This window comes from Saimiri boliviensis, chromosome 2 (assembly GCF_048565385.1).
Source record: "Saimiri boliviensis isolate mSaiBol1 chromosome 2, mSaiBol1.pri, whole genome shotgun sequence".
Classification (NCBI taxonomy): Eukaryota; Metazoa; Chordata; class Mammalia; order Primates; family Cebidae; genus Saimiri; species Saimiri boliviensis.
The window spans coordinates 64,177,365-64,204,731 of record NC_133450.1 but is presented as its reverse complement, the minus strand read 5'-3'; the positions used below and the strand labels follow the sequence as shown (position 1 = coordinate 64,204,731).

Genomic DNA, 27,367 nt, shown 5'->3' with positions numbered 1-27,367 from the left:
CTGAGATAAAAAACGAAACCTGAGGGATTTCATCAACACCAGACCTTCCCTATAAGAAATGCTAAAGGGAATATTTCAAGCATAAATAAAAGAATATTAATGAGCAATAAGAAATCATCTGAAGGTAAAAAACTCACTGGTCATAGCAGGTACACAGAAAAACACAGAACATTATAACATGTTAATTATGGTGTGTAAACTACTCATGTCTTGAGAAGAAAAACTGAAAGACAAACTGATCAAATATTATAAGTACAACAACTTTTCAAGACCTATCAGTTTAAATAATGAGTTTTATAAGATATTATGGTAACCTAGAATTTGAAAACATACAACAGATATATGAAAATAAAAAGCAAGAAATTAATAACAGAGTTGACCAAGCAGAATAAAGAATTAGTAAGCTTGAAGACAGAAATTAAAACATGCTACCACAGAAATTTGTCTTCACTAAAAGGAAGATGGGAAGGAAAGAAAGAAGGAAGGGAAGGCCACAAAAAAACTAGAAAAAATTAACTAAATGTCAGGAGTATGTTCTCACTTATCAATAACAACATTTAATGTAAATGGACTAAACTCTTCAATCAAAAGACATAGAGTGCCTGAACAGATTTTTTTAAAAAAAGTCCCAGTGATCTGTTGCCTACAAGAAACACATTTCACCTATAAACACACATATAGACTAAAAATAAAGGGATGGAAAAATAGATTCCATCCAAGTAGAAACCAAAAAAGAGCAGAAGTCACTATACTTACATCAGACAAAATAGATTTCAAGACAAAAACTATAGAAAGAGAAAAACAACGTCATTATATAATGATATAGGGGTCCATTCAACAAGAGGATATAAAAATTATAAATATACATACACCCAACACTGGAGCACTCAGATACAGAAAGCAAATATTTTAGAGCTAAGGAGAGAGAGAGAACCCAACACAATAACACTTGGAGATTTCAACAACCCATGTTCACCTTTGGACATGATTTTCTGTCTGGACAGGTCATCCAGACAGAAAATCAACAAAGAAACATTGGGCTTAATCTGCACTGTAGACCAAATCGGCCTAATAGATATTTATGGAATATTTCAACCAATGGCTCCAGAATGCAAACTCTTCTCGTCAGCACATAGATCATTCTGAGATAAGTAGATTATATGTTAGACCATCCATATCCATATGCAGAAGATATCCATGTGCAGAAGAATGAAACTAGACTTTTCTCCACACACAAAAATCAAATCAAAACGGATTAAAGACTTAAACCTAAAAGTTATAAAACAACTAAAAGAAAACTTTGAGGAAACTATATCTGGGACATTAATCTAGGCAAAGATTTCTTGAGTGATATCCCACAAGCACAGGCAACCAAAGCAAAAACAGACAAACGGAACCACATTAAGTTAAAGAGCTTCTATACAGCAAAAGAAACCATCAACAAAGTGAAGAGACAACCCACAGAATGGAGAAAATATTTGCAAACTACCCATCGGACAAGGAATTAATAACTAGAATATATGAAAAGCTCAAGCAATAGGAATAAACTAACAATCTGATTTAAAAATGGGTAAAAAATCTGAACAGACATTTCTCAAAAGATGACATACAAATGGCAAACAGGCATATGAAGAAGTGTTCAATATCACTGACCATCAGAGAAATGCAAATCAAAACTACAATGAGATTACCATATCACCCAGTTAAAATAGCTTTTATTGAAAAGACAGGCAATAACGAATGCTGGTGAGGATGTGGAGAAAAGGGAACCCTCGTACACTGTTGGTGGGAATATAAATTAGTACAGTGGAGAGTACATTAGTACTATGAAGAATAGTTTGGAGGTTCATCAGAAAACTAAAAAAAGAGCTGCCATATGACCTAGCAATCCCACTGCTAGGATATATCCCCACAAAAAGAGATCAGTATATTGAAGAGGTATCTACACTGCCATGTTTATTGTAGCACTACTCACAATGCGAAGCTTTGGAAGCAGCCTAAGTGTCCATCAATAGATTAATGAATAAAGAAAATGTGGTACATATATACAATAGAATACTATTCAGCCATAAAAAAGAATAAGATTCTGTCATTTGCAACAACATGATTGGAACTAGAGGACATTATTTTAAGTGAACTATGCCAGGCACAGAAAGACAGAGTTTGCATGTTCTCACTTATTTGAGGGAACTGAATATTTTAAAAATTGAACTCATGGAGACATAGAGAGTAGAATAATGGTTACCAGAGGCTGGGAAGGGTAGTGGGGCATTGTGCAGGGGGAGAATAAGGATGGTTAATGGGTACAAAAATATCACTATATAGAATAAATAAGATCTAGTATTTGACAGCACAACAGAGTGACTACAGTCAACAAAAATTTGTTGTACATTTAAAAATAACTAGAGGAATATAATTTGATTGTAACACAAAGACAATAATAAATTCTTGTGATAGATACGCCATTTACCCCAATATGATTATTACACAGTGTATCCCCATATCAAAATATCTCATGTATCCCATAAATTTATACACCTATTATGTACCCACAAAAATTAATAATAATTTTTTTAAAAAAAGGAAGGGAATAGAAGGAAGAAACCTACAGCATATAAAAGAGAAAAAAAATCAAGTTGAGACAAAGCATATCCCAAGATAGGAGGTAAATTTACCTCCATATTCTGCCTCAAAAAATCTTAATAAGTTAAATTCAACAAAACAAGGTCTCAAAGACTCAATAATAGAATGATAAAATAAAATGAAAATACAGGTCACAAACATATAGAAATAAATTGAGAAGCATGTCCCTTTGTCACTCTAGGGTCCTAGGCTGGTTAGCAAAATTCAGTTAAGTTGGAAAGGAGTGGGCAACTGTCAATCAATATTAATTGTTTTGAGATTTGTTAAAGGATTCAAAATTACATCCAGATAGGAAGAATAAATTTTAGTTTTCTATACCACTGAAGGATGGCATAGTTAACACTAATATGTTGTACTGTTTAAAATAACTAGGAGGAGGATATTGAACATTCCCAATACAAAGAAATGATAAATGTTTGAGATGATGGATATGCTGATTACCCTGATCTGATCACTCTACATTATACGTATCAAGATACCACTTTGTGGACCCACTTCTGTTACTTGCTGCTATGGACAGTAGGCAGCGGGGGTCGGTGAAGGATCCCAAGATGGCTGGGCGAAAACTTGCTCTAAAAACCACTAACTGGATAGCTTTTGGGGAGATCATACCCCAAAACCAAAAGGCCGTTGCTAACTCCCTGAAATCCTGGAATGAGACCCTCACCGACAGGTTGGCTGCTTTACCTGAGAATCCACCACCTATCGACTGGGCTTACTACAAGGCCAATGTGGCCAAGGCAGGCTTGGTGGATGACTGAGAAGTTTAATGCCCTGAAGCTTCCTGTACTGGAGGGTCAATATACTGCTCAGGTGGATGCTGCAGAAAAAGAAGACGTGAAGTCTTGTGCTGAGTGGGTGTCTCTCTCAAAGGCCAGGATTGTAGAATATGAGAAACAGATGGAGAAGATGAAGAACTGAATTCCATTTGAACAGATGACCATTAAGGACTTGAACAAAGCTTTCCCAGAAACCAGATTGGACAAGCAAAATATCCCTATTGGCCTCATCAACTAATTGAGAATTTATAAAATTGAGTCCAGGAGGAGACTCTGGCCCTTATATTACACATTCTGGACATTAAAAATAGAAATAATTGTACAGTTAAGAAAAAAGATGGCACTTTGTAAACCCCATGAATATGTGAAATCAATATTTGTTAGTTAAGAAATAAAATTATACTTAAAAATTAACTATTTATTTTGCGGTGCAAACACTGATAGGAGCTATATAGAGTTGATCAATGAAGCACAAGATTACCAAATGAAGGAGATGAGAGCAGTGTATCAGTCACACAACTCCTCCATTACTAGTTGTGTGTCAGTTGTATCAACGTAATCAGCAAGAGTAAGCTAACATTACTTACTTCAGCAAGGTTATTGTGAGTATCAAATGAGATGATATTTTAACATGCTGAGCACAATTGTAGCTGACAAGTGGCAGCTGTTATTATTTGGCTTTTAGGACAGTAAAATGTCACTGAATTGTAAATGAGAACATAGCATGGTGACCTAGTGTTGTCCTTTAGGGCTGTTCATAGGATTGATCCTACTTCTGCAGATCCTACAAATCCATCACCCCAATGGTTTTGAGACCTTAGGATTTGTTGATTAATAAGGCACGGTTTTCTTATATCTTCTAATCCTGGGCCACATGTAATGCTTACATCAATGAAAGCAAATTCCTTACCTGCCTTGGTCGAGTAAACTTTTCCACGTTTAGAAACAAAAGTAATATCTGATGTATAAAAACTATGAAAAGTCCTGCTTATGACATCATCATGAAAGTCAGCCATTAATTCAAAGGTGTTGCCGCCATCAACTGATAGCCATATCTATAGGAATAAAGAGATAATATCTCACTAAGGAGCTGCTATGCAACAGCTGGCAATTACCTATCAGTCTACATGAGAATAGCCATGGGGCATGATCTTTCCCATATGCCCACATTCATACACACACACACACACACACACACACACACACACAGACACACACACACTCTTTACCTACTTCTTTGACCTTCTATTTCCATCCTAGAGTGTGTATGAAAGTATCTGTGGCAGAGTATCAGGTCTACACAATATGCATAGTGATGGTATAAAAGAACAAAGTTATTCCTATGATTTTCCAAATAATTCCCTTGTTCATAAAAGAATGGAGTGCTGAATGCATTTGGATCAGGGGAGGGGTTTACCTTATATTGACATACAACTTCAGGTTCTAGGTGTCTGGCAAATATATATGCAGACATATTTTGCATGGAAGAGCCCCTTGTCATTTACAAGAGATGTGTCTTGGGACTTTCATAGATCCTCAAATCACTAATCCCGCTATATAGTTATATTAGTTTATTATTATAGCATCTTAGTTTCTCTATCTCCTCTTTTTTTTTTTTTTTTTTTTTTTTTTTTTTTTTTTTTGAGACGGAGTTTCGCTCTTGTTACCCAGGCTGGAGTGCAATGGCGCGATCTCGGCTCACCGCAACCTCTGCCTCCTGAATTCAGGCAATTCTCCTGCCTCAGCCTCCTGAGTAGCTGGGATTACAGACACATGCCACCATGCCCAGCTAATTTTTTGTATTTTTAGTAGAGATGGGGTTTCACCATGTTGACCAGGATGGTCTCGATCTCTTGACCTCGTGATCCACCTGCCTCGGCCTCCCAAAGTGCTGGGATTACAGGCTTGAGCCACCGCGCCTGGCCTATCTCCTCATCTTTAGTTAAGAGTTGTTTAAGGATAAAACACGTCGATCATGTATTAATGATTCCCACTTGCTACCTCTTTTAAAGAACACTTCGGTTGTTTGGATTTTTATAAAAGTAATTTTAGTAACAAGTTATACAAGGAAATAGGCTTTTCTCACATTTCCAAATTTATAAATATAGCTGAAGTGTCTTAGACCACCATTCAAATAATTCTCCTTTTACTCATCTGATATAATCAATCCTAGTCTCCTCTATCCCTTCCCAGAGGCAACTAACTAGTTAATCAGTTTGAAAATTCTATATATTTACATTCATATGTATGTATATACCAATAGAATATGTTCAGTACTGATTTCATTTTTATGGCAGGGAGGAGAGAAAGGCTTTTAGACTTGGACAGGAAGTACCCTTGCCCTGAACTGCTTGCTTAGTGGGCCTGAATATTACAAACACACACAGGAAATGTACTGAATAACACATAGGTGCTTCTATTACTCAGGATGCAGCACTCATTGCTGGCATAACACAATCCATGATACAGGATTTATATGGTATGTGGACCTCAGTTTTCACTTTTGCTTTGGGCCCTGCAAATATTTCTGGTGAGCAGGGATGTAGTTAGAGTGTGTAAGGAAGGGTACTTTGAAAAGTCATTCGAACTTGTATCATACTGCACACTGTACCTGTTGCTCTATAACTTACATTTGTCACTCAATAATGTATGTCAGATCATTTGTTAGCTCATGTGGATCACCACATTCTTCTATGCTACCCTATAATTTCCAACTTAACGGATATACCATACTTGAGATACACTACTTTTCTAGTAATGAACATTTAAAAGTTGTATCCAAATTTTCACTTTCGTGAACAATGCAGTGAACATTCATGTATCTGCCTATTTGTACTAATGTTACAGTGTTATCTTTAAAGAAAATACTGAAAAATTGAGTTGCTGAGTCAGCAGTGGCACAATTTTGGCTCACTGCAACTTCTGCCTTCCCTGCTTAAGCGATCCTCTTACCTTAGCCTCCCAAGTAGCTGGGACTACAGGTGTATGCCACCATGCCCAGCTAATTTTTGTACTTTTTTGTAGAGATGGGGTTTTGCCATGTTGCCCAGGCTTGTCTTAAACTCCTGGGCGAAAGCAATCTTCCTGCCTTGATCTCCTGAAGTGCTGATATCACAGGCATGAGCCACTGCATCTAGCCACATTTCTATAATTTTGATAGAGACTACCCAAGAGCTGTTCAATTTTACTAAACCAGATTATGGTCCCACCAGTAGTGTATGAGAAAATCTATTTCCCTAAATCTCACCAATATTTGATATGACCAAAAATCTATTTTTAAGTTTTACTTATGACCTGAATATAAAACGACATCTCATTGCATTTTCCCTAAATATTTAAATTATTTAACTATACATGGCTCATTTGTATTTTCCTTATGTTATTTAATAACGTAATCAACATGTGTGCACTGAAAATCTATGAATCAGTATATTGCTAGTAATTTACATGTTCCTCTTTCTCCCCATTCCTATCCCTCTGCTTTCCCTGTTATATCTGCAATATCCTAAATTTTGTGTTTTTTCATTCCCTTGGTATTTAAAAATTTTTTAGCACGTATGTTTAAGTAATATATTGCTTAACTTTACTTATTTTTGCTCCTTGTAAAAAGGGCTATCATACCATAGATTGTCTCCTATAACTTACTTCCCCTCAACATTATTTACTTAAATTCATATGTGTTGCATACAGCTCAATTCATTTGTCATTTCTATATAATAGTTCATTAGGTGAATAAGATGTAATTTACTTATTCATTTTCCTATTCATAGACATCTGGATTACTTTTAGTAATTTAATGTTATTATTAGCAGTACCCCTGATGAACATTTTTCTTTAATTGTACATTAAATTCTGGGGTACATGTGCAGAACATGCAGGTTTGTTACATAGGTATACACATGCCATAGTGGTTGGCTGCATCTATCACCCTGTCATCTACATTAGGTATTTCTCCTAATGCTATCCCTCCCCTAGCCCTCCACCCCCTGACAGTACCTGATGTGTGATGTTCCCTTCCCTGTGCCCATGTGTTCTCATTGTTCAACTCCCACTTATGAGTGAGAACATGCAGTGTTTGGTTTTCTGTTCTTGTGTTAGTTTGCTGAGAATGATGGTTTCCAGCTTCATCCATGTCCCTGCAAAGGACATGAACTCATCCATTTCATGGCTGCAGAGTATTCCATGGTATATATGTGCCATATTGCCATATTTTCTTTATTCAGTCTATCATTGATGGGCATTTGGGTTGGTTCTAAGTCTTTGCTATTGTAAACAGTACTGCAATGAACATACATGTACATGTGTCTTTATAATAGAACAATTTATACTCCTTTGGGTATACACCCAGTAATGGGATTGCTGGGTCAAATGGTATTTCTAGTTCTAGATCCTTGAGGAATCACTACACTATCTTCCACAATGGCTGAACCAATTTACACTCCTACCAACAGTGTAAAAGTGTTCCTGTTTCTCCACATCCTCTCCAGCATCTGTTGTCTCCTGACTTTTTAATGATGGCCATTTTAACTGGCATGAAACGGTATCTCAATGTGGTTTTGATTTGCATTTCTCTAATGACCAGTGATGATGAGCTTTTAAAAATACGTTTGTTGGCTGCATAAATGTCTTCTTTTGAAAACTGTCTGTTCATATCCTTTGCCCAATTTTTGATAGGGTTGTTTGCTTTTTTCCTGTAAATTTCTTTAAGTTCTGAGTAGATTCTGGATGTTAGCCCTTTGTCAGATGGGTAGCCTGCAAAAATTTTCTCCCATTCTGTAGGTTGCCTGTTCACTCTGATGATAGTTTATTTTGCTGTGCAGAAGCTCTTTAGTTTAATTAGATCCCATTTGTCTATTTTGGCTTTTGTTGCTATTGCTTTTGGTGTTTTAGCCGTAAAGTCTTTGCCCATGCCTATGTCCTAAATGGTATTGCCCAGGTTTTCTTCTAGGGTTTTTATGGTTTTAGGTCTTACATTTAAATCTTTAATCCATGTTGAGTTAATTTTTGTATAAGGTGTAAAGAAGGGATCCAGTTTCAGCTTTCTCCATATGGCTAGCCAGTTTTCCCAACACCATTAAATAGGGAATCCTTTTCCCATTGCTTGTTTTTGTCAGGTTTGTTGAAGATCAGATGGCTGTAGGTGTGTAGCATTATTTCTGAGGCCTCTGTGTTGTTCCATCGGTCTACATATCTATTTTGGCACCAGCACCATGCTGTTTTGGTTACTGTAGCCTTGTAGTATAGTTTGAAGTCATGTAGTGTGATGCCTCCAGCTTTGTTCTTTTGCTTAGAATTGTTTTGACTATGTGGGCTCTTTTTTGGTTCCATATGAAATTTAAGGTGGTTTTTTCCAATACCCATAATGAATATTTAAAAATATCTCCTGACATATGTGTTTCCCTTGCTGAAAAGTGCAATTGGTGGGTCACAGGATATGCAAATATTCGTATTTACAAGATAATAATAGCAATGGCAAATTGCTTTTCAGAACAGTTGTAATAATTTACTCTCCCATCAGCAATATATAAGAAATCCTGTTGATCCACACTTTATTCAACATTTTGTATAATCAGAATATTCTCAATTAAGTAGCTGAAAATGATATCATCTTTCATTCCTGATTTGTATTTCCCTGATTGCTTGTGAACTCCCTCATCTCTTCACATAGTCATTCCACTTGTGTTTCCTTTTCTGTGATATGCCTATTTGTGTGTTTTCTCCTTTTTGCTATTAGGTTGTCTTTTTCATATTGCTTTGCAGAAATTCTTTGTATATTCTTACTTCTATAATTCTAATTAAATGTGTTGCAAATATCATCTCCCAGTTTGCAGATTGTTATTTTTCACTTCTTAGGATATCCTTCATGGAAGTCTCTTTCTCTTCCTTTCCTTCTTCCTTCTTTCTCCTTCCTCCTCCCTCCTCCACCTTTTTCTCCTCTTCTGCTTCCCCCTCCTCCATTTTTTTTTTTTTTTTTTAAGGGAAGATGCCGAGAACTTTCTTTAGGTAAAAAATGAAGTTAGGAGACTCTGTGATCTGATTTGGGGTCCTAACCAAATGAGAAACCTGACCACTAAATGGCTGATCTACAAGTGAGCTTTGGCACATATCACCAGTGTAACTTAGAATCAGTCTCGATTTTCCTTATTATTTTTCATTTTGAATGTTTGACTCAATCCAAATTATAAGTCATTGCCAAATTACTTTGCTTTGTCTTGATTGTGCTATTGCATATGGATGATACTCAAAATTATTAAAAATTAATTTAGATGATTTCAATTTTGTGAGGAGATAGCAGATATTTTCTAGATCATAATACAAAAGTGACTTGTGATCTATTGGTTATCTTATAATTTTGTTTTTTAAATTGAGGTAAAAAACCCGTATCATAAACTTTTTCATGTTATCCATTTTTAAGCATACAGTTCAGTAGTGTTAAGTATATTTATATTGTAGTGGAAGAGTTTTTCTCACACATGGGTAGTCTCCCCCATTACCAGGATTCCCAACCAGAGTGGTGCTTTTGTTACAACTAATGAACCTACATGGATACATCATTATCACTCAGAGTCCATAGTTTACATTAGGGACCATTCTTGGTCTTGTATATCCTATGGACTTAGACAAATATATAATGGCATGTATCCACCATTATAGTATCTTAGAGAAGAGTTTCACTGCCCTAAAGTCCTCTGTTCTCTGCCTATTTATCCTCTCTTCCCTCTAACCCCTGGCAACCATGGATCTTTTTGGTGTCTTCATAGCTTGGCCTTTTCCAGAATGTCATATACTGGAATCATAAAGTTTGTAGCCTTTTCAGATTAATTTCTTCTTTTAGTAATATGCATTTAAGTTTCTTTCATGTCTTTTGCATTGCTTGATAACTCATTTCTGCATAACACTGGATAATAATCCATCATCAGGATATACCAAGTTTATGTATCCATTCTCCTCATGAAGGACATCTTGGTTGCTATACATATTTTTTTAGATTTATATCTAAGTATTTCATTTTGGGGTGTGCTAATGTAAAGCATTTGTGTTTTTATTTCAAATTCCATATGTTCATTGCTGGCATACAGGACAGTAATTGTTTTTTATTTTTTATTTTTGTATTAACCTTGTATCCTGCAATCCTGATATAAATGCTTGCTAGATCAGACCATTTTTTGGTCAATTCTTTCCAATTTTCTACATAGTCATGTCATCTTTTTTTTTTTTCTTCCAAATCTATACTTTTTATTTGCTTTTTTGAGGGGTCTTATTGCATTAGCTAGGACTTCCAGTATAATGTTCAAAATCCTTGCCTTGTTCCTGATCTTAGTGAAAAAGCTTCAAGTTTCTCACCATTTAGTATGATGCTATCCGAAGATTTTGGGTAAATATTCTTTACTAAGTTGAGGAAGTTCCCCTTCATTCCTAGGTTACTGAGAGAGTTTTTGTCAGGAATAAACAATAGGTTTTGTCAAATGCTTTTTCTGCACCATTTATATAATTATGTCATTTTTCTCATTTAGCTTATTGATGTGGAAGATTACATTAATTGATTTTCAAATGCTGAATCCCTTTGCATACCTGAGACAAATCCCACTTAATTATGGCATATAACACTTTTTACACATTGTTGGATTTGATCTGCTAATATTTTGTTGAGCATTTTTTGCATCTGCATCTGTGTTTGTGAGATAAACTGGTTTATAGTTTTATTTTTTGTAATGTCTTTGTTTGGTTTTGGAGTTAGGGTGATGTTGGCTTCAAGGAGTGAGTTAGGAAGCATTCCCTTTGCATCTATCTTCTGAAAGAGATTATAGATAACTGTTCTGTTCTCTTTTAAAATATTTTCTAGAATTCACAAGTGAATCCATCTGGGTCTAGTACATTCTGTTTTAGAAGGTTATGTCTAGTGCTTTCTGTTTTAGAAGGTTATTATTTATTGTTTTATTTAATAGAAATACACCTATTCAGATTATCTATTTCCTCTTGTGTGAATTTCGACAGATGGTGTCTTTTAAGAAATTTGGTAACGTAGGTTATCAAATTTGTGGGCACTGAGTTGTTCATAGTATTCCTTTATTATTGTTTAATGTCCATGGGATATTTCCTCTTTTATTTCTGATATGTTATTTTTATCCTCTTTTCTGTTTTTTCCTATTTAGCCTGGCTAGAGGCTTATTGATTTTATTAATACTTTCAAAGAACTGTTTTTCAGTTTTGCTGATTTTCTTTGTTGATTTCCCATTTCCAATTTCATTAATTTCTGCTCTAGTTTTTGTCATTTATTTTTTTCTTCTTCCCTTGGATTTAGCTTTCTATAATTTCCTAAAGAGGAAGCTTAGGTGATTGATTTTAGATATTTTTTGTTTCTTAATATATGCATTCAATTCTATAAATATCCCTATAAAAATGTTTTCATTGTATCCCACAAATTTTGACTTATTTAAAAACTAATTTTGTGAGCACACAGTAGGTGTATATATTTATGGGGTACATGAGATACTTTGGTACAGGCTGTTGAGATTTACTTGGGCTGGCTGGCAAAATATTAGGGAAATATTAAGGCAAATTATAAATTATAGTCTCAAACCTTTTGGAAGGCCAAAAGGTTTTATTGGGGCAGGCCAAAGGAAGCAGGTCCATTATGTTAGGGAAAAGATAGGGATGATAAGAGGCTTTCCCAGTTTAAGTCTGTTTACCCCATCATCCCTTTGTCTTTACTCTGTTTACTCATGTAAACTTTGTGCTGGATGGTCCTCTCAGGGGAGGTCAAAAAGGAATTACCCGTTAATGGTGTTTACTCTGGGCCCCTGGAACCTAAAGCTTTTATCATTCATAAAACCTCTCTTTTAACCATGTTAACTATCTGCAAGCATGTTGACTTAGAACCTCTGTTATAAAATATTTACTGAAAAAATGTGTGATGTACAGGGGGTCTTGGTTGATTGGCTGCAGTGGCTCTCAGAAGGCAGCCAACGACCATCCCTAGCCTACCTGAATCACTGAACCAGGTGTGAGAGCGCAAAATAATAATGGCAACAATATTTTGATATACATATCTATTTATGTGTGTGTGCTTAAATATATGTGAAATGAATGACAACAATGATAAAAGGGAGAGGAGGGAGTAATCAGGATTATTTTGTTATTACAAGGTACTCACTATCCATGAAGTGGTATGGTATTACTTGATAGTGGACATGGATTAATCATAAATATATGTTGCAAAACTAATATAACCTCTAAAAATTTTGCAAATAAAATGGATATGCTAATAAAGGAAAGAAATGAAGTTATATAAAAAGCTTAGTTAAAACCACAGAAGGCAAAAAAAGAATGGAAGACAAAAGACAAAGAAAGAGAACACATAGAACATGATAACAAATCTGGTAGATATTAATCTCATTATATCAATAATCATTTTCTGCATCAGTGGTCTAAAGACACAGAGATTGTTAGAGTGGATTAAAAACCAGTCCCAACTATGTGCTGTCTACAAGAGACCCACTTAACCTATAAAGACACATACAGATCAGTAAATGGATGGAGAAAGACATACCAAGTTAACACTAATAAAAAAAAATTCAGGAATTGTTTTATTAATTTCAGACAGAGCAGACTTCAGACCAAGGAAAGTTATTGGGGTAAAGGGACATTACATAATGATAAAAAGGCCAATCTCCAAAAAGACATAACAGTCTTTAAGTGTATGTGCTTAACACTAGAGTGTTAAAATACATGCAGCAAAAACTGACAGCACTGCAAGGAGAAATACTTGAATTCACTATTTAGCATCCCTATGAGAACATTACTTAGATTTACAGACCTATTGGCCTCCAAGATACACAACTTGATTCTCATATTTATGTTTTCATTTAACTGGGCCATTTTGGGAGCTTGTTTAGAGGTTCTAGCAGGGGACTGCAGCTACTCATATATCCTTGACTGACGACTGGTCCCCCTGTATAGGGGTTGGTCGTCCTCTTCAATCGAGTGCACAGTTTTGGGAGGGATGCACGTGGAGCGGTGAGGGAGGAAGGGGACACTTGCCTAGCCAGCCAGATTAGTCGAATCAACCCTGGTGATCAATGGGGTCACACATGTCACAGCCAGATCGCCCTCACATCCAACGGGGCCATTTCGTAAGCTCTATTAGATTTATATCAGTTTGAGCTATTGTTCATCTGTTTCCACAAGCACTGTTCCAATTCCTTGGCCTTTCTAAAATTTTGTTCCACTGTTAGTTCTGCTTCTTAGTTTCATTTTAGAGGACACCATATAAGCCCTTTATCTTCAATTCTACTTATTTCCCACAATCAAAACACACATAAATGAACTTTTTGTGTGTGTGAAATGGGGTCTCACTCTGTCACCCAGGTTGGAGTGCAATGGCACAATCTTGGCTCATTGCAACTTCTACCTCCCAGGCTGAAGGGATCCTCCCACCTCAGCCTCCTGAGTAGCTGGGACCACAGGCACGTGCCACCACACCTGGATAATTTTTTTGTATTTTTTGGTGGAGACAGAGTTTTGCCATCTTGCTCAGGTAGATCTCGAACTCTTGAGCTCAGGCAATCCACTCACCTTGGCCTTCCAAAGTGCTGGAATGACAGGTGTGAGCCACTGCACTCAGCCTGAATTTTTAAGGTGCATAAAATACTGGCAAAATTTCTGAGCCACACACTTTTTAACCATTAAGTTCAAGTACAATAACTCTTTATATCACTGTTAGTTTCCAATCCACGGGTCCTAGGAATTCTGGAACAAAAGATAACGAAGCAACTACTTTTTCAAAAAATGACAGAAAATGTGTAAATAAAGTGATGATTCTACACAGTTGGAGAAATACACAGAAAAAAAACACAAGAGGGAGACTGGGGGAAATTCATGCCCAAGAACTCTATTTAGATGGTCACCTGTCATATATGTGGATAAATCTGAACACCATAGAATGTAAACTGTGTTCCTCTTATAAAGAGAACAAACATTGAAGAGCCAAAGAAGAAATTAGAGGTTTTAAACTGATATTGGCTGGGCACAGTGGCTCATGACTGTAATCCCAGCACTTTGGGAGGCTGAGGCATGTGGATCACTTGAGGTCAGGAGTTTGAAACCAGCCTGATCTACCTGGTGAAACTCCATCTCTGCTAAAAATACAAAAATTAGTTGGGCATGGTGGCAGGTACCTGTAATCCAAGCTTCTTGGGAGGCTGAGGCAGGAGAATTACTTGAACCCGGGAGATGGAGGTTGCAGTGAGCCAAAATGGTGCCAGTGCACTCCAGCCTGGGTGACAGAATGAGGCTCCATACCAAAACAAAACAACAGTAAAAAAAAACTGATATGGTTAGGCTTTGTGTCCCTACCAAGATCTCATCTTGAATTATAATCCCCATAATCCCCAGGTGCTGAGGAACGAACAAAGTGGAGGTGATTGGATCTTGGGAGCGGATCCCCTCATGCTGTTCTCATGACAGTGAGTGAGTTCTCATGAGATCTAATGGTTTTATTAGAGACTGTTTCCCCTTCACTCTTCCACTCTTCTCTCTCCTGTTGCCCTATGAATAGGTGCCTTCTGCCATGATTATAAGTTTTCCAAGGCATTCCCAGCCATGCAGAACTGTGAGTCAAACCTATTGTCTTTATAAATTACCCAGTCTTGGGCAGTTCTTCACAGCAGTGTGAGAACCGACTAACACATAAACATTTAGTGTGAAAACTAAAATATGAAGAGAGGTTTAAGAAGACCTAGAAACGGCCGGGCGCGGTGGCTCAAGCCTGTAATCCCAGCACTTTGGGAGGCCGAGGCGGGTGGATCACGAGGTCAAGAGATCGAGACCATCCTGGTCAACATGGTGAAACCCCGTCTCTACTAAAAATACAAAAAACTAGCTGGGCGTGGTGGTGCATGCCTGTAATCCCAGCTACTTAGGAGGCTGAGGCAGGAGAATTGCCTGAGCCCAGGAGGCGGAGGTTGTGGTGAGCCGAGATCGTGCCATTGCACTCCAGCCTGGGTAACAAGAGCGAAACTCCGTCTCAAAAAAAAAAAAAAAAAAAAAAAAAAAAAAAAAAAAAAAAGACCTAGAAACAGGGTATCATCTTTACAAACCTCTAAATTTTGCACATGATACAGATATTTGAGAAACTGAATTAGTTCCTTCTTTGGAAGTCATTGCAGCGCTTTCTTAGTTCCAAAGTTTGCTTAACGTTTCATATCTGTGGCCCTTACTTTTAAACTGTCCAGTGCTCCATAGATGGTATAACTACAACTTTACCAAGCTTTCAGGTTACTGACACAGAACTAATTGACTGAAGGAGCAGCCAGAGGGCGGAAAATGCTACCAGAGGAACTTAAAGAACAACAGAGCCAGAAAGTCAAGCTCAGACAAAGTCAAACAGAAAAAGGCAAACATTAAATGCTGGAAACACCAGTTAGAAATACAGCTTTAATGGGTTAGTTGCAAAATCTAAGTCATTCAGAGCTGGAAATACATGTATAGTGATTGGCAACATTCAATGTAACTCTGATGTACTCATGGCTCATTTTCATTAGCCAATGAACTACCTGAAAGATAAAAACTGATAATAGACACCAAGCTTACTATACAATAAATAGTCAAAAAATATTGTCTTCCCTCCCACCGCCACCTCTAGGTCATCAGAGAAGCTCCGTTCTTAATGTACAACTATGCAGCATAGAGTAGGTGGATGATTTGACCCTAACTCAGACTGTGAAGTTTCCTGTGTACACACCTGATTGCCGTAAGCATACAAAAAGTGGCTTCGGGGATGAAACACCATTCCAACGGGGGAAGAGAATGATGAAGGAAACCGAAAAATTGGAAATTTTGGTTGTAAACTTGGTTGATCATTTTTCAGGATGCTCACAGAGGCAGTGACAGTTTTTAGGGCCTAGGTAAGCAAATGATGAGCAAGTCATAAGAATTCAGCCATTATTATTAATCTGTGTACAATTTTTAGAGTTTCCCATTACGTGGATTTTGATTAAGAGAGAGATACAACCATTAACACAACACAGAACTAAAAGGATTAGCAATAATTGTTATCTCTTGACTCCACCACTCTGGCCCCTGCCACACACCCATCTTATAGTTGTTGAAAATGAAGGTTAGGAGATTAAATAATTTGTGCAAAGTTCTATAATTAACAATGAAGAGAGGTTTACTATAGAATCATTGCTGAACTTGGCAGACAGACTCCAATGCCCATGCTTATAACTATCATGCCAAAAGGGAGGATGCCTAAGCCACACTCCAATTCTATTCAACCACGATTTTAAAGGGGATCAGAATATGATGCATCAGGCCAGGCACAGTCTTCAGCTTAAAATTATTTTTATATAAAAGTGGCTTGTAATTTCAGCACTTTGGGAGACCTATGCAAGAGGATTGCTTGAGCCTAGGAATTTGAGACCAGCCTGGTCAACAAAGTGAGATCTAACTGTATATTAAAAAATTAAAATTAGCCAGGCATGATGACATGCACCTGTAGTCCCAGCTACACATCAGGCTGAGGCAGAGGATCACTTGAGCCAGGAGTTAGTCTATGGTGAGCTATGATCACACCATTGCACTCCAGCTTGAGTGACAGAGTGAGACCCTGTCTCAAAAGCAAAAAAAAAAAAGAAGAGATATGACACCTCAAAATATGCCACTTTTGACTAGGCATGGTGGCTTACACCTGTAATCTCAGCACTTTGGGAGGCTGAAGTGGGTGGATCACTTGAGACCAGGAGTTTGAGACCAGCCTGGGCAACATGGCAAAACCCTGTCTCTACTAAAAATACAAAAATTAGCCAGTGTGGTAGCACACACCTGTAATCCCAGCTACCTGGGAGGCTGAGGCAGGAGAATTTCTTGAACCCAGGAGGCAGAGGTTACAGTGAGCTAAGATCACCCCACTGCACCCCAGCCTGGGTAATATAGCGAGATCCTGTCTCAAAATTTAAAAAATGCCATTCTTACATAAAGATAATTTTAAGCTGAAGACTATTGACATTCAACACATACAGGGAAGAAACCTTGGAGCTTCTTGTGTCTCACTAAAAGCAGGAATTTCTGGGAAATGAGTCTGACAGAAATTCCTCTTTGTGGCAGATCTACTCCCAGAAGAAAGAATGCAAATAAAACCTGTCCCAAATTCCTTTTCCAGAGTTTCATAGCTCTGAAGGAGAAGAAAAGACCACTCATACTACAGATTTATACCTACATTTACAAACATTATCAAAAACATTCATATCTCCTGGCCAGGTGCTGTGGCTTATGCCTGTAATCCTAGCACTTTGGGAGGCCAATGCAGGTAGATCACTTGAAGTCAGGAGTTCAAGACCAGCCTGGCCAAAATGACAAAATCCCATCTCTACTAAAAAATACGAAAATTAGCCAAGTGTGGTAGCAAAATCCTGTAATCCCAGCTACTTGGGAGGCTGCAGCAGGAGATGTTGAGCCTGGGAGGCAGAGGTTGCAATGAGCCGAGATCACACCACTGCACTCCAGTCTGGGTGACAGATCAAGACTCCATCTCAAAAAAACACCAAAAAAAAAAAAAATTTTTTGTATGTCCTGTTTGCTGTCCTGAAAACCCATTTATCTTTTTTTTTAAAAAAAGGAATTTGTTTTTCCATAAATGCTTTTCTCCCTCTCCCCTTCACCTATTAAGATGGTACCTAACCTCCAAATTTTAATCACTTCACTGAGTTTCTTCCATGAGTGCACACTGCACACATGAATAAACTATTTTCTCCTATTAGTCTTTTTTTTCTTTTTTTTCTTTTTTTGGTTTAATTTGCAAGAGTCCAGGCATTGAACATAAAAAGGTAGAGGAAAAAATTTTTTCCTTCCCTACAATCTTGACGATAGGGGCTAAACTTATGGTTTTGTTTATTTGCTTTTTCAGACTGGATCTTGCTCTGTCACCTCGCCTGGAATGCCAGAGTACAGTAGTGCCTCACTGTAGTCTTGAAGTCCTGGCCTCAAGCCTTCTGCGTCAGCCTCTGAGTTGGGATTACAGGCATGAGCCATCACCACTGGAAGTTTATGTGGTTTTTAATGGCTCTAAGAAGAATTCTAATTCACTAGTAGGGTTAAGGACCTTTGGAAGAAAAAATACAGATCTGTGGCAATTAATTCCATTTTTTGGTTTAATTAACCATTTTATGGAACCTTAAATTTATATAGAAAAATCCCAGCTTATATTCTTTAGAGAATCAGCAAGGGAGAATCACTGCACACAGCATCATGTTTTCCATTTTCATCAAAATGAATGACATCGGGCAAGAAATCTCTAAAGTGTCAAACTATTTTATTGATCTTAAATAATTTTTATGTAGCTAGTTTTATGAGGTTCTATTGCTAAAGATAACAAGAACTTGAAAATAACTTTTGCTAAGGTAAATTTTTATTGTCATGTCAAGATAAATTCCATCTGGGATATAAGGCTTACCCGGTTATAGAAGAGGTAAACTCCAGTATGATGCTCTTGGTCAACAAGAAATGTTAACACACTTGGAGGACTTTTCATTCCTCTAAAAATGTGAGGTAAGCAGGGGAACCATTCAAGAAATGGTTCTTTACTGTAAAAACAAGAGCTTGACTATAAAAAAGAAGGGAAAAATTAATCATGTTTTTGAAATAAAGTTCTCAATTAGTTCTCTTAGTGCAACTAGCCCAATTGTTCATAGAACTAATATTTACAGTTTTTTGAACAAACAGAAATTAACCCTCCCTCCCTGGTCTTAAAACCCACTGGCCTTTAAACTTCCTGGTCTTAAAACCTACACTTGTTTCATCTGAATTCCTTCTTTAGGAAATTGACCCTCAGGCAAGGAACTCAACCCTCAGGCAAGAAACTGAAACTCAGATCACCACATCCAAACAATGAGAAGTCAGACTCCTCATCCATAGTGATTGCTTACTTATCCATCTCTAATTCCTGTTTTCCTACCTTCCTTTCTGTGTAAACCCCCAAAGTGTACTCAGTCAGAGAGACAGGTTTGAGATTTTTATTTCCCATTCTCCTTGGCTGTAGCACCTGATTAAAGCCTTTTTTTCTGGCAATACTTGCTGACTCAGTGATTGGTAGTCTATGCAGCAGCAGGACCTAGACTGAACTCCTGGTGTTTTAGTGACAGTAGGAAAATAAATAAACAACCATTGTGTTGTCCTGACTGATCACAATTGTTTTTGTTTTTTGTTTTTTGTTTTAAATCCTTAATGTCTGTGCCTCTCTCATGAGGGATATGAGCCCAGAAAACATTGCAAAGCATCTCTGTTGTTTTTTTTTTTAAGAATCATTGCATAGGTCCTAATTAACAACACCACTGGGAGCAAAGAGTGATTGTGAAGCTTTTCAGTCTATAGAATTGCCATTTTTTAGATTAATCACAATCCATGAAATCATGCACAACAAAATTTATTAACATAAAATAGTCAATATCATACCTCACTTAGGGTTCTGTTTCTCTCAAAGGTGACTGCAATATAATCAGCTACAAAATATAAGGGTACAGAAATTATGAGTGCATCTGTATTTCTAAAACTGGAAGGGTTAGTCTTAGTAGTCTTCATGAAAATTATTTTTGCAAACTTTTATTATTATTCCTATTTTCATTTACCTACTTGCAAAAATAACTTCTATGAAGTTATTATGGTAAATTAAAATAAGAAGAATAAAAGTTATGTATCATCAAGTAACGTATACTCCAATCTAATTTTCTTACCCTATTGCAAGTGTACCTGTGTTCTCAAATTTAAGTTCAGTTTTGTTTTGTTTTAGGCCATTAACTTATATAAAGCAAACTTATCTTTATATTTTGTTCTAGTTTTATTTTATGTCGTGTTAAATCTAGATGTAACTGAGTAGCTTAGATTAAAAATGCATTTGGAAATTTTATTTTTTTCCTTCCTTGATTTTTGCCTTGAAAACATAGTTTGGAACTTTGTTTCCCTCCCTTCCCACCAGACACACCCTTGCCCTGCTAGCTTATCTAATTACGTGCTTGCTTAGAAGTTCCTGGGGCTAATTTTGAAACAAATCAGACATGGAGACTCAGTTATAAAATTCCAGAGATTACCTCAAGGAGGTTAGTCTCCAACCTGGCCATTGTGGAGATGATACAAGCCTACGCTGCAGATGAACCATGATTCAAGATAGTAACCGGGACAAGACACACAGACTTTGCACCCAGCATCACCCCTGCACGCCTCCCACCCCAGCTTCCCCCTTCTAAACTCCTCTCCCTAGCCTAAAGTTTGGAATGGTCTTTTAAAGGCATGGACCTGGCCATTCTCCCAACTGCTGGCTTTTGGAATAAAAGTCACTTTCCTTTTACTGCATCTCATCCTTGTTCATTTGGATTTATAGGTGGCAAGCAGTTGAGCTTGCATTCTTCACCAATTTCGTAGTCCTTATAGGGAGCCCGCATTTTGAGTGGTCTAGTCTGTCAACCTTGTCTGCAACAAGTAGGGCAATTGACTGCAACAGTGTGCCAGGGCTTACCTATTCATGCTACTGGATGGGTCAAGAGTTGCTCATGAATACTAGCTGCTTCTGGCTAGCTAACCCTGCAGCTGGGGCTCTGGAGATTTTCCCAGCGGCTGCTGAGATATTTTGTCTCAGGGAATCTCCCTTCTCTCCCTGTCATGGCGTTAGCTGCCTACTACACTTTGCTGGTGCAGGGAAAGTGACATGTGAAGAAGTTGACAGGCTTCAGAACTGGCTAAGTCAACTGGAGTGCACCCAGGTCTCCTCTGTCTCTTCTGTGATAACACTTGAGCTCTGCTCCACTTGGACGTAGATGCTTGTGACGTTGTCTGGGCAGGTACACCATCTTTATCTGTGGCACCACTTGAGCTTTGTTCTGTTTTGACCTAGATGCTCATGGGGCCATCTGAAGTTGAGACAAGGTTTCAGGACTTTTATCTAGTCCCCCTGATGGGGAATTAGCTTGGGAGTGCACCATCTGAATCTATAACTGTGTATGTATGTGATCTACATTTGGGCTCTTATCTACTTGCTACTTTCTTACCTTCTTTCTCTACCCTTTAAGGCAGCCTGTACAAGCCCCCCTACTCAATGCAGGGATCCAACCCTGAAGCAGAACAACTTCTGTCATCCTGGCTCTTGGCTGGGTTGCTCTTTCTAGGATTCTAAAGTACTTTTCACAGCTGTGCCAGATCTTATGGGGAAAAGCAGCATGTGAATTCTTCTGTGGGTTATCTAAATGCGCCTGTCATCCTGCTTATGGTTTTCAATGCTATTTGCATGAGCAGAAGATCAGAAATACCTGGGATGAATGTTTAAACAGTCCCAACTCCAGTTCTTTTGCCCTTTTGCCCTTTCTATCTACTTGTTTTGCCATTTCATTTGTTGCCCTCCCATTAGTGTTTACTGGGATTGCAGCAGGACCTGGACTTAGATGAAGGTTGATGTACTAAAAAAGGTTATACTGGTCATTGCCAGTCATCGGCCTGTTGGGGAAATCAATTCTTTGACATCTTGGGCTGTCCTGTGTGGAAAAACTTACACAGGCACACCTATTGGGACTGTGAATGGTACCGTCAACACTGGTTGCGTAAAGTAAGGAGAATTTACCCAACTCCTGGCAATCCAGTTGCAGGGAATTATTGACACAGAGACAAAAGCAAGGCATCAATATAAGCTGCTCCTTTGTTCACTAGAGGCCCCTGATTTTGTCATCCTCTTTGGGACTCTAGATGGTTACATATTATGGTCCATTTCTGTGCATTTTAAACTGATGGGAAAGTTATAACAACAAAAAAATTCAGAGTTCAAATGGTTAATTTGCAACTGTAAAGTTAATCATAGTTCTAACTCTCTGTCTTCTCTTTTTTTCTTCCTGCTTTGAATCTGCTTTTACTAAGCAGTGGTGCCAAGATAAGACTCATTATTTATGGTCTAACTGAAATGTAAACATTGGAAACTCATTTGGAATGGAAGAAAAAAAGGATAAGAGACTTTTTAAAACTGAACTGCCACATGAAATTTAAAGTAGTTTTTTTCTAATTCTGCAAGGAATGTCAGTGATATGGAATTAAAAAGGAGTCTGTATAGCCAAGACAATCCTAAGCAAAAAGAACAAAGCTGGAGGCATAGTGCTACCTGACTTCAAACTATGCTGCAAGTCTACAGTAACCAAAACAGCATGGTACTGGTACCAAAACAGATATATAGACCAATGGAACAAAACAGAGACCTCAGAAATAACAGCATACATCTACAACCACCTCATCTTCAACATACCTGAGAAAAGCAATGGGGAAAGAATTCCCTATTTAATAAATGGTGCTGGGAAAACTGGCTAGCCATATGCAGAAAACTGATACTGGACCCCTTCCTTATACCTTATAGAAGAATTAACTCAAGAGGGATTAAAGACTTAAATATAAAAGCCAAAACCATAAAAACCCTAGAAGAAAATCTAGGTAATACCATTCAGGACATAGGCATGGGCAAATGCTTCATGACGAAATCACCAAAAGCAATTCTAACAAAAGCCAAAATTGACAAATGAGATCTAATTAAATTAAAGAGCTTCTGCACAGCAAAAGAAACTATCATTAGAGTGAACAGGCAACTTACAGAATGGGTAAAAATTTTTGCAATCTACTCATCTGACAAAGGTTTAATATCCAGAATCTACAAGGAATGTAAACATATTTACAAGAAAAAAAAACTCCATCAAAAAGTGGGCAAAGGATATGAACAGACACTTCTCAAGATATTATGCTGCCAAGAAACACATTGAAAAAAAGCTCATCATCACTAATCATTAGAGAAGTGCAAATCAAAACCACAATGAGATACCATTTTATGCCAGTCAGAATGGTGATTATTAAAAAGTCAAGAAAAAATAGATGTTGGTGAGGCTGAGGAGAAATAGGAATACTTTTACACTGTTGGTGGGAATGTAAATTAGTTCAACCATTGTGGAGACAATGTGGCAATTTTTCAAGGACCTAGAAAATCCAGAAATGCCATTTGACCCAGCAATCTCATTACTGGGTATATACTCAAAGGAAAATAAATCATTCTACTATAAAGACACATCCACATGTATGTTTATTGCATCATTAGTTACAATAGCAAAGACATTCAACCAACCTAAATGCCCATCGATGGTAGATGGGATAAAGAAAATGTGGTACATATAGACCACAGAATACTGTGCAGCCATAAGAAGGAATGAGATCATGTCCTTTGCAGGGACATGGATGAAGTGGAAGCCAGCATCCTCAGCAAACTAGCACAGGAACAGCAAACCAAACACCACATGTTCTCACACATAAGTGGGAGTTGAACAATGAGAACACACAAACACAGGGAGGGGAACAACATACACCAGGGCCAGTTGGGGAGTAGGGGACAAGGGGAAAGAGAGCATTAGGACAAATAGCTAATATGTGTAGGGCTTAAAACCTAGATGACAGGTTGATAGATTCAGCAAACCACCATGGCACATGTATACCTGTGTAACAAGCCTACACGTTCTGCACTTATATCCTGGAACTTAAAGTAAAATAAAAATAAAAATTAAAAACAAAAAAAACTGAACTGTCATAGAGACTGCTTTACCCAAATTTTGGTCCATTGCTATTCTTGGATTACCTACCAAGGCAAACAAAGTTCAGCCATGTGAACAGATTGCAATTTTGTCACAAAAATAATTCAGATCCAGCTATCTTTTATAAAATGATGAGTTTGTATTGCTATCTTGTGGCTAGAATTCTAAGGTAAAAGCTATTGGATATTTGTGTATGCATATACGTGCTTAGATATGTTTATGTGATGTTGATGTATTATGTGTCATATCTGGCACACTACCAAACTGGCTTATAAGTAAATGAGTATTCATAAATGAAATCCAAAATCTCTTCAAGTTCACATTCTGATAAATAAAACTCATTTTAAATATTGTTAATAAAATAAACATAGAAATGTATTCAGAATTGTCAGCATACATTTTTGTCTAAGTTTACTGATTAGGTATGTTTTGTATTTGCCTCTGCTAGTTATATTAAGGTGTCTAGATTTGGCATAAAAGTTATAAGGCTATAAACCCAGCCAAACAAAATGATCTTTGTATGTTTTTTTAATAAAGAAGATTAATTTAATATTGGTGATTCAATACAAACAGCTGAATCTTCTAAGTTGTCAGCAAAATGCCCATGTGTTTAACTTTAAAATTCTTAGGTGAATCCCTGATGTTTACAAGCTTTAAAAATGGTTAACAGGAAAATAACTTTAAATGATGACTAGTGCTGTCTAATATCTCAGTTTTCAAAAAGTAATCTAGATAAATGGTTAAACATGAAAAACTCAAATGCATGTAAATGGGTACATGCTTGCTAGCAAACTTTTTATAAAATTTAAAAACTTAAAATTATTTTGGATGCTCATTTGGATGTCTGGGTCATTTCCAACTAAAAAAGGATTTTATAAAACTTGTAGAATGATTTCATCTATAAAATGTTAACATCTGATAAACAGTTCAGGATTTCTTGCTTTCTAAGCTTTTACCAAAGTTTAAAGTTATTAAAAATAAAAGTACATGTTAATATATAGTTCTGTAAGTTGTATTCTTATTAAAAATAATTATGTATGAGAAAAGATCTTATATGGTAAATTTCTGTCCCGAAGTAAGTTATTTAGGAAAGAGGTAATATACGACAAGATAGAAAGGAAGTATTCCATAGATGGCCTATGTCATATGCCATATCCATGCAAGCCTATGTCAGATGTAAGATTTTACATCTTATCAAGATAATTTCTATGCTGTCTTTATTAGATTTTTGATAACTTTAAAAAACCTGAGATTTAAAAGAGTTAAGGTTTTTACATCCACATAACCTTCTATGTTGCCCTTAAAGTCTTTTGATTATTACTTTGGTTAAATGAATAACTATTGTTTTACAATGACCTATCATTCTATTTGGACCAAATGTTTTGAGTCTTTTAACATCTTTCACAAACATCCTCAAAATCAAATCCTAAATTAAGTCTCTGACTTATTTCTTAGGCTCATCAAAGCTATAAAAATTAATCAATGCAAGGTTGTAAATCTTTTTATGACTTCCAGTCAGGACTCCAGTATCACCACTTCCAGCCTCTTGAAAAGATCCTTAACAGTGCTATTAACTAATCCATGTGCTGTTAAGTTACAGAGTTTTGACTCCTAGATGCACATATCACATCTAAGACGACACTGGCTGCCAGTATCTGATACCGAACTCAAGTCAACCAAAGCCTCATCTTTAGAACCAGACAAAGACGACAAAGTATACTGCTTTAATAGGACACAAGACACTCCTGTATTTAAAAATATTAAGATGCATTTACTAATTTTGCCTCTATCTGAATTAATATTTCTTTTGTGCCTTAATTCTAAATAATTTAAATGTTTAGCTACCTGTGAGGTTCCTTTCCTGTCATTCTCAGAATGGGGCAAGGCTTATGACCATTTTGTTTGAAATGCTGCTAATTATGTTTTACTTTACCTCCAAAATGGAAACTATCCCATTCTTCCAGGACCAGGGACTACTGCAGAAGAGGCAGTCATGTGAGATTATAAGGGCTGGTTTTGAGGGATAAACTTACTTCAGAACCTTCAAATCAAGAATAGGCACACAGATGCCTAAACAGCTAAACAAAATGCCTGTGTTTTGTATAACTAATTGCTACAAGCTAAGATTATAGTAGCTCAATGTATAAAATATATACATAAGTCAATTTTATAACTTGGGTTTTTGGCTTTTGTTTTTTTTTAGCTCTTACGCTGCTTAAGAGGAATTTTAAGGATTAGTGAGTGCCTCCATTCTAATCTGGCCTAAAGTGTTTAATTGGCTATAAGTCTTTTGACTCTAAGTTTCTTGGCCATAGGTATCCCACTGAAGGGCATGATGAACCTGGGAGAGGTAGCCATACACTCCAGCATTAGTATGGGATAACTTGGCCATTGATACTGTCTCTGGCAGATCTTTACCAAAAAAGAGGAAATACAAGCCAAAAATAAAATACTGAATCCCCCTCCAACCGAACAAACCCTTCCCCTTGGCTAAGGGAACCCCAAGAAAAAAAACCTTAAAAACTTAATTCCCAACAGTGATGGTACAGAAAGTCAGACATGCCCTATTATGTTCCCTCCCTTTTATGGTTTAGACACTAAAATTGACCAGTATTAATTATCACAAGATTGACAGAATAGATTATTTATGGCAATAAGCTATCAAATTATAAACATGACCTAAACCCGTGTCAGAAAAGGATTAACTCTCCCCCCAAGGTAAATGGAGTCATATGTTACATGCACGTTTGTTCGATATGCATGTGTCAGGACCACTTTCATAAATATTCATAGCTCCTCCTATAACCTGTTCAATTCGTGTGTTTAGCCAACCTTTCATCATACCCACCTCCCCGCCCCACCCCGGCCCCCTGGGTATGATGGACAATGGAGAACAAGCTTACTAACTTTCTAATTGGTATGGGGGGGGGCATATATTCCATCGTTAACATCTGCCTATCCTCTGATTCAAAAAGACTGATGGTTGCAGGAATGTCAGGGCAAACTCTCACCCCTTCCTACAACTGGTAGATTATCATCTTAAAGACCACAGGAAAAACTCCTTTCCTTAAAGACAGGAAAAACTAAAGAGATGAACCACACTCTAAAAAAAAATTGCATTGCCAAAATATATCAGGAAAGCAATTTGACTTGTGATAAATTTTTCCTATTGTCTTACTCTGAGTCAAGTTAACACCCCAAAGTGGGTGCAGGTTGAACCCTTTTGAGATTGCTTATGGGAGACTCCCCAGGAGTCCCACCTTTAGACCTAATAAATGAATCAAGAATTAAACAATACATACAACAGTTAGGGAAGACATTACTAACTAGGCATCAGTTTGCTGCTTCTAGGTC

The 27,367-nt window shown here is 37.1% G+C and overlaps 1 protein-coding gene and 1 pseudogene across 1 annotated transcript in view; one reads left to right on the top strand and one right to left on the bottom strand.

Moving 5' to 3' along the window:
• Positions 1–27,367, bottom strand: part of CATSPERB (cation channel sperm associated auxiliary subunit beta) — a 185,524-nt gene that overhangs the window by 73,593 nt on the left and 84,564 nt on the right. Inside the window, 4 exon segments of the mRNA XM_074393468.1 lie at positions 4,333–4,477; positions 16,165–16,323; positions 18,874–19,023; positions 19,872–19,918. Coding sequence (XP_074249569.1) covers positions 4,333–4,477; positions 16,165–16,323; positions 18,874–19,023; positions 19,872–19,918 — 501 coding nt within the window.
• Positions 3,169–3,674, top strand: LOC101045211 (ATP synthase peripheral stalk subunit d, mitochondrial pseudogene; annotated as a pseudogene).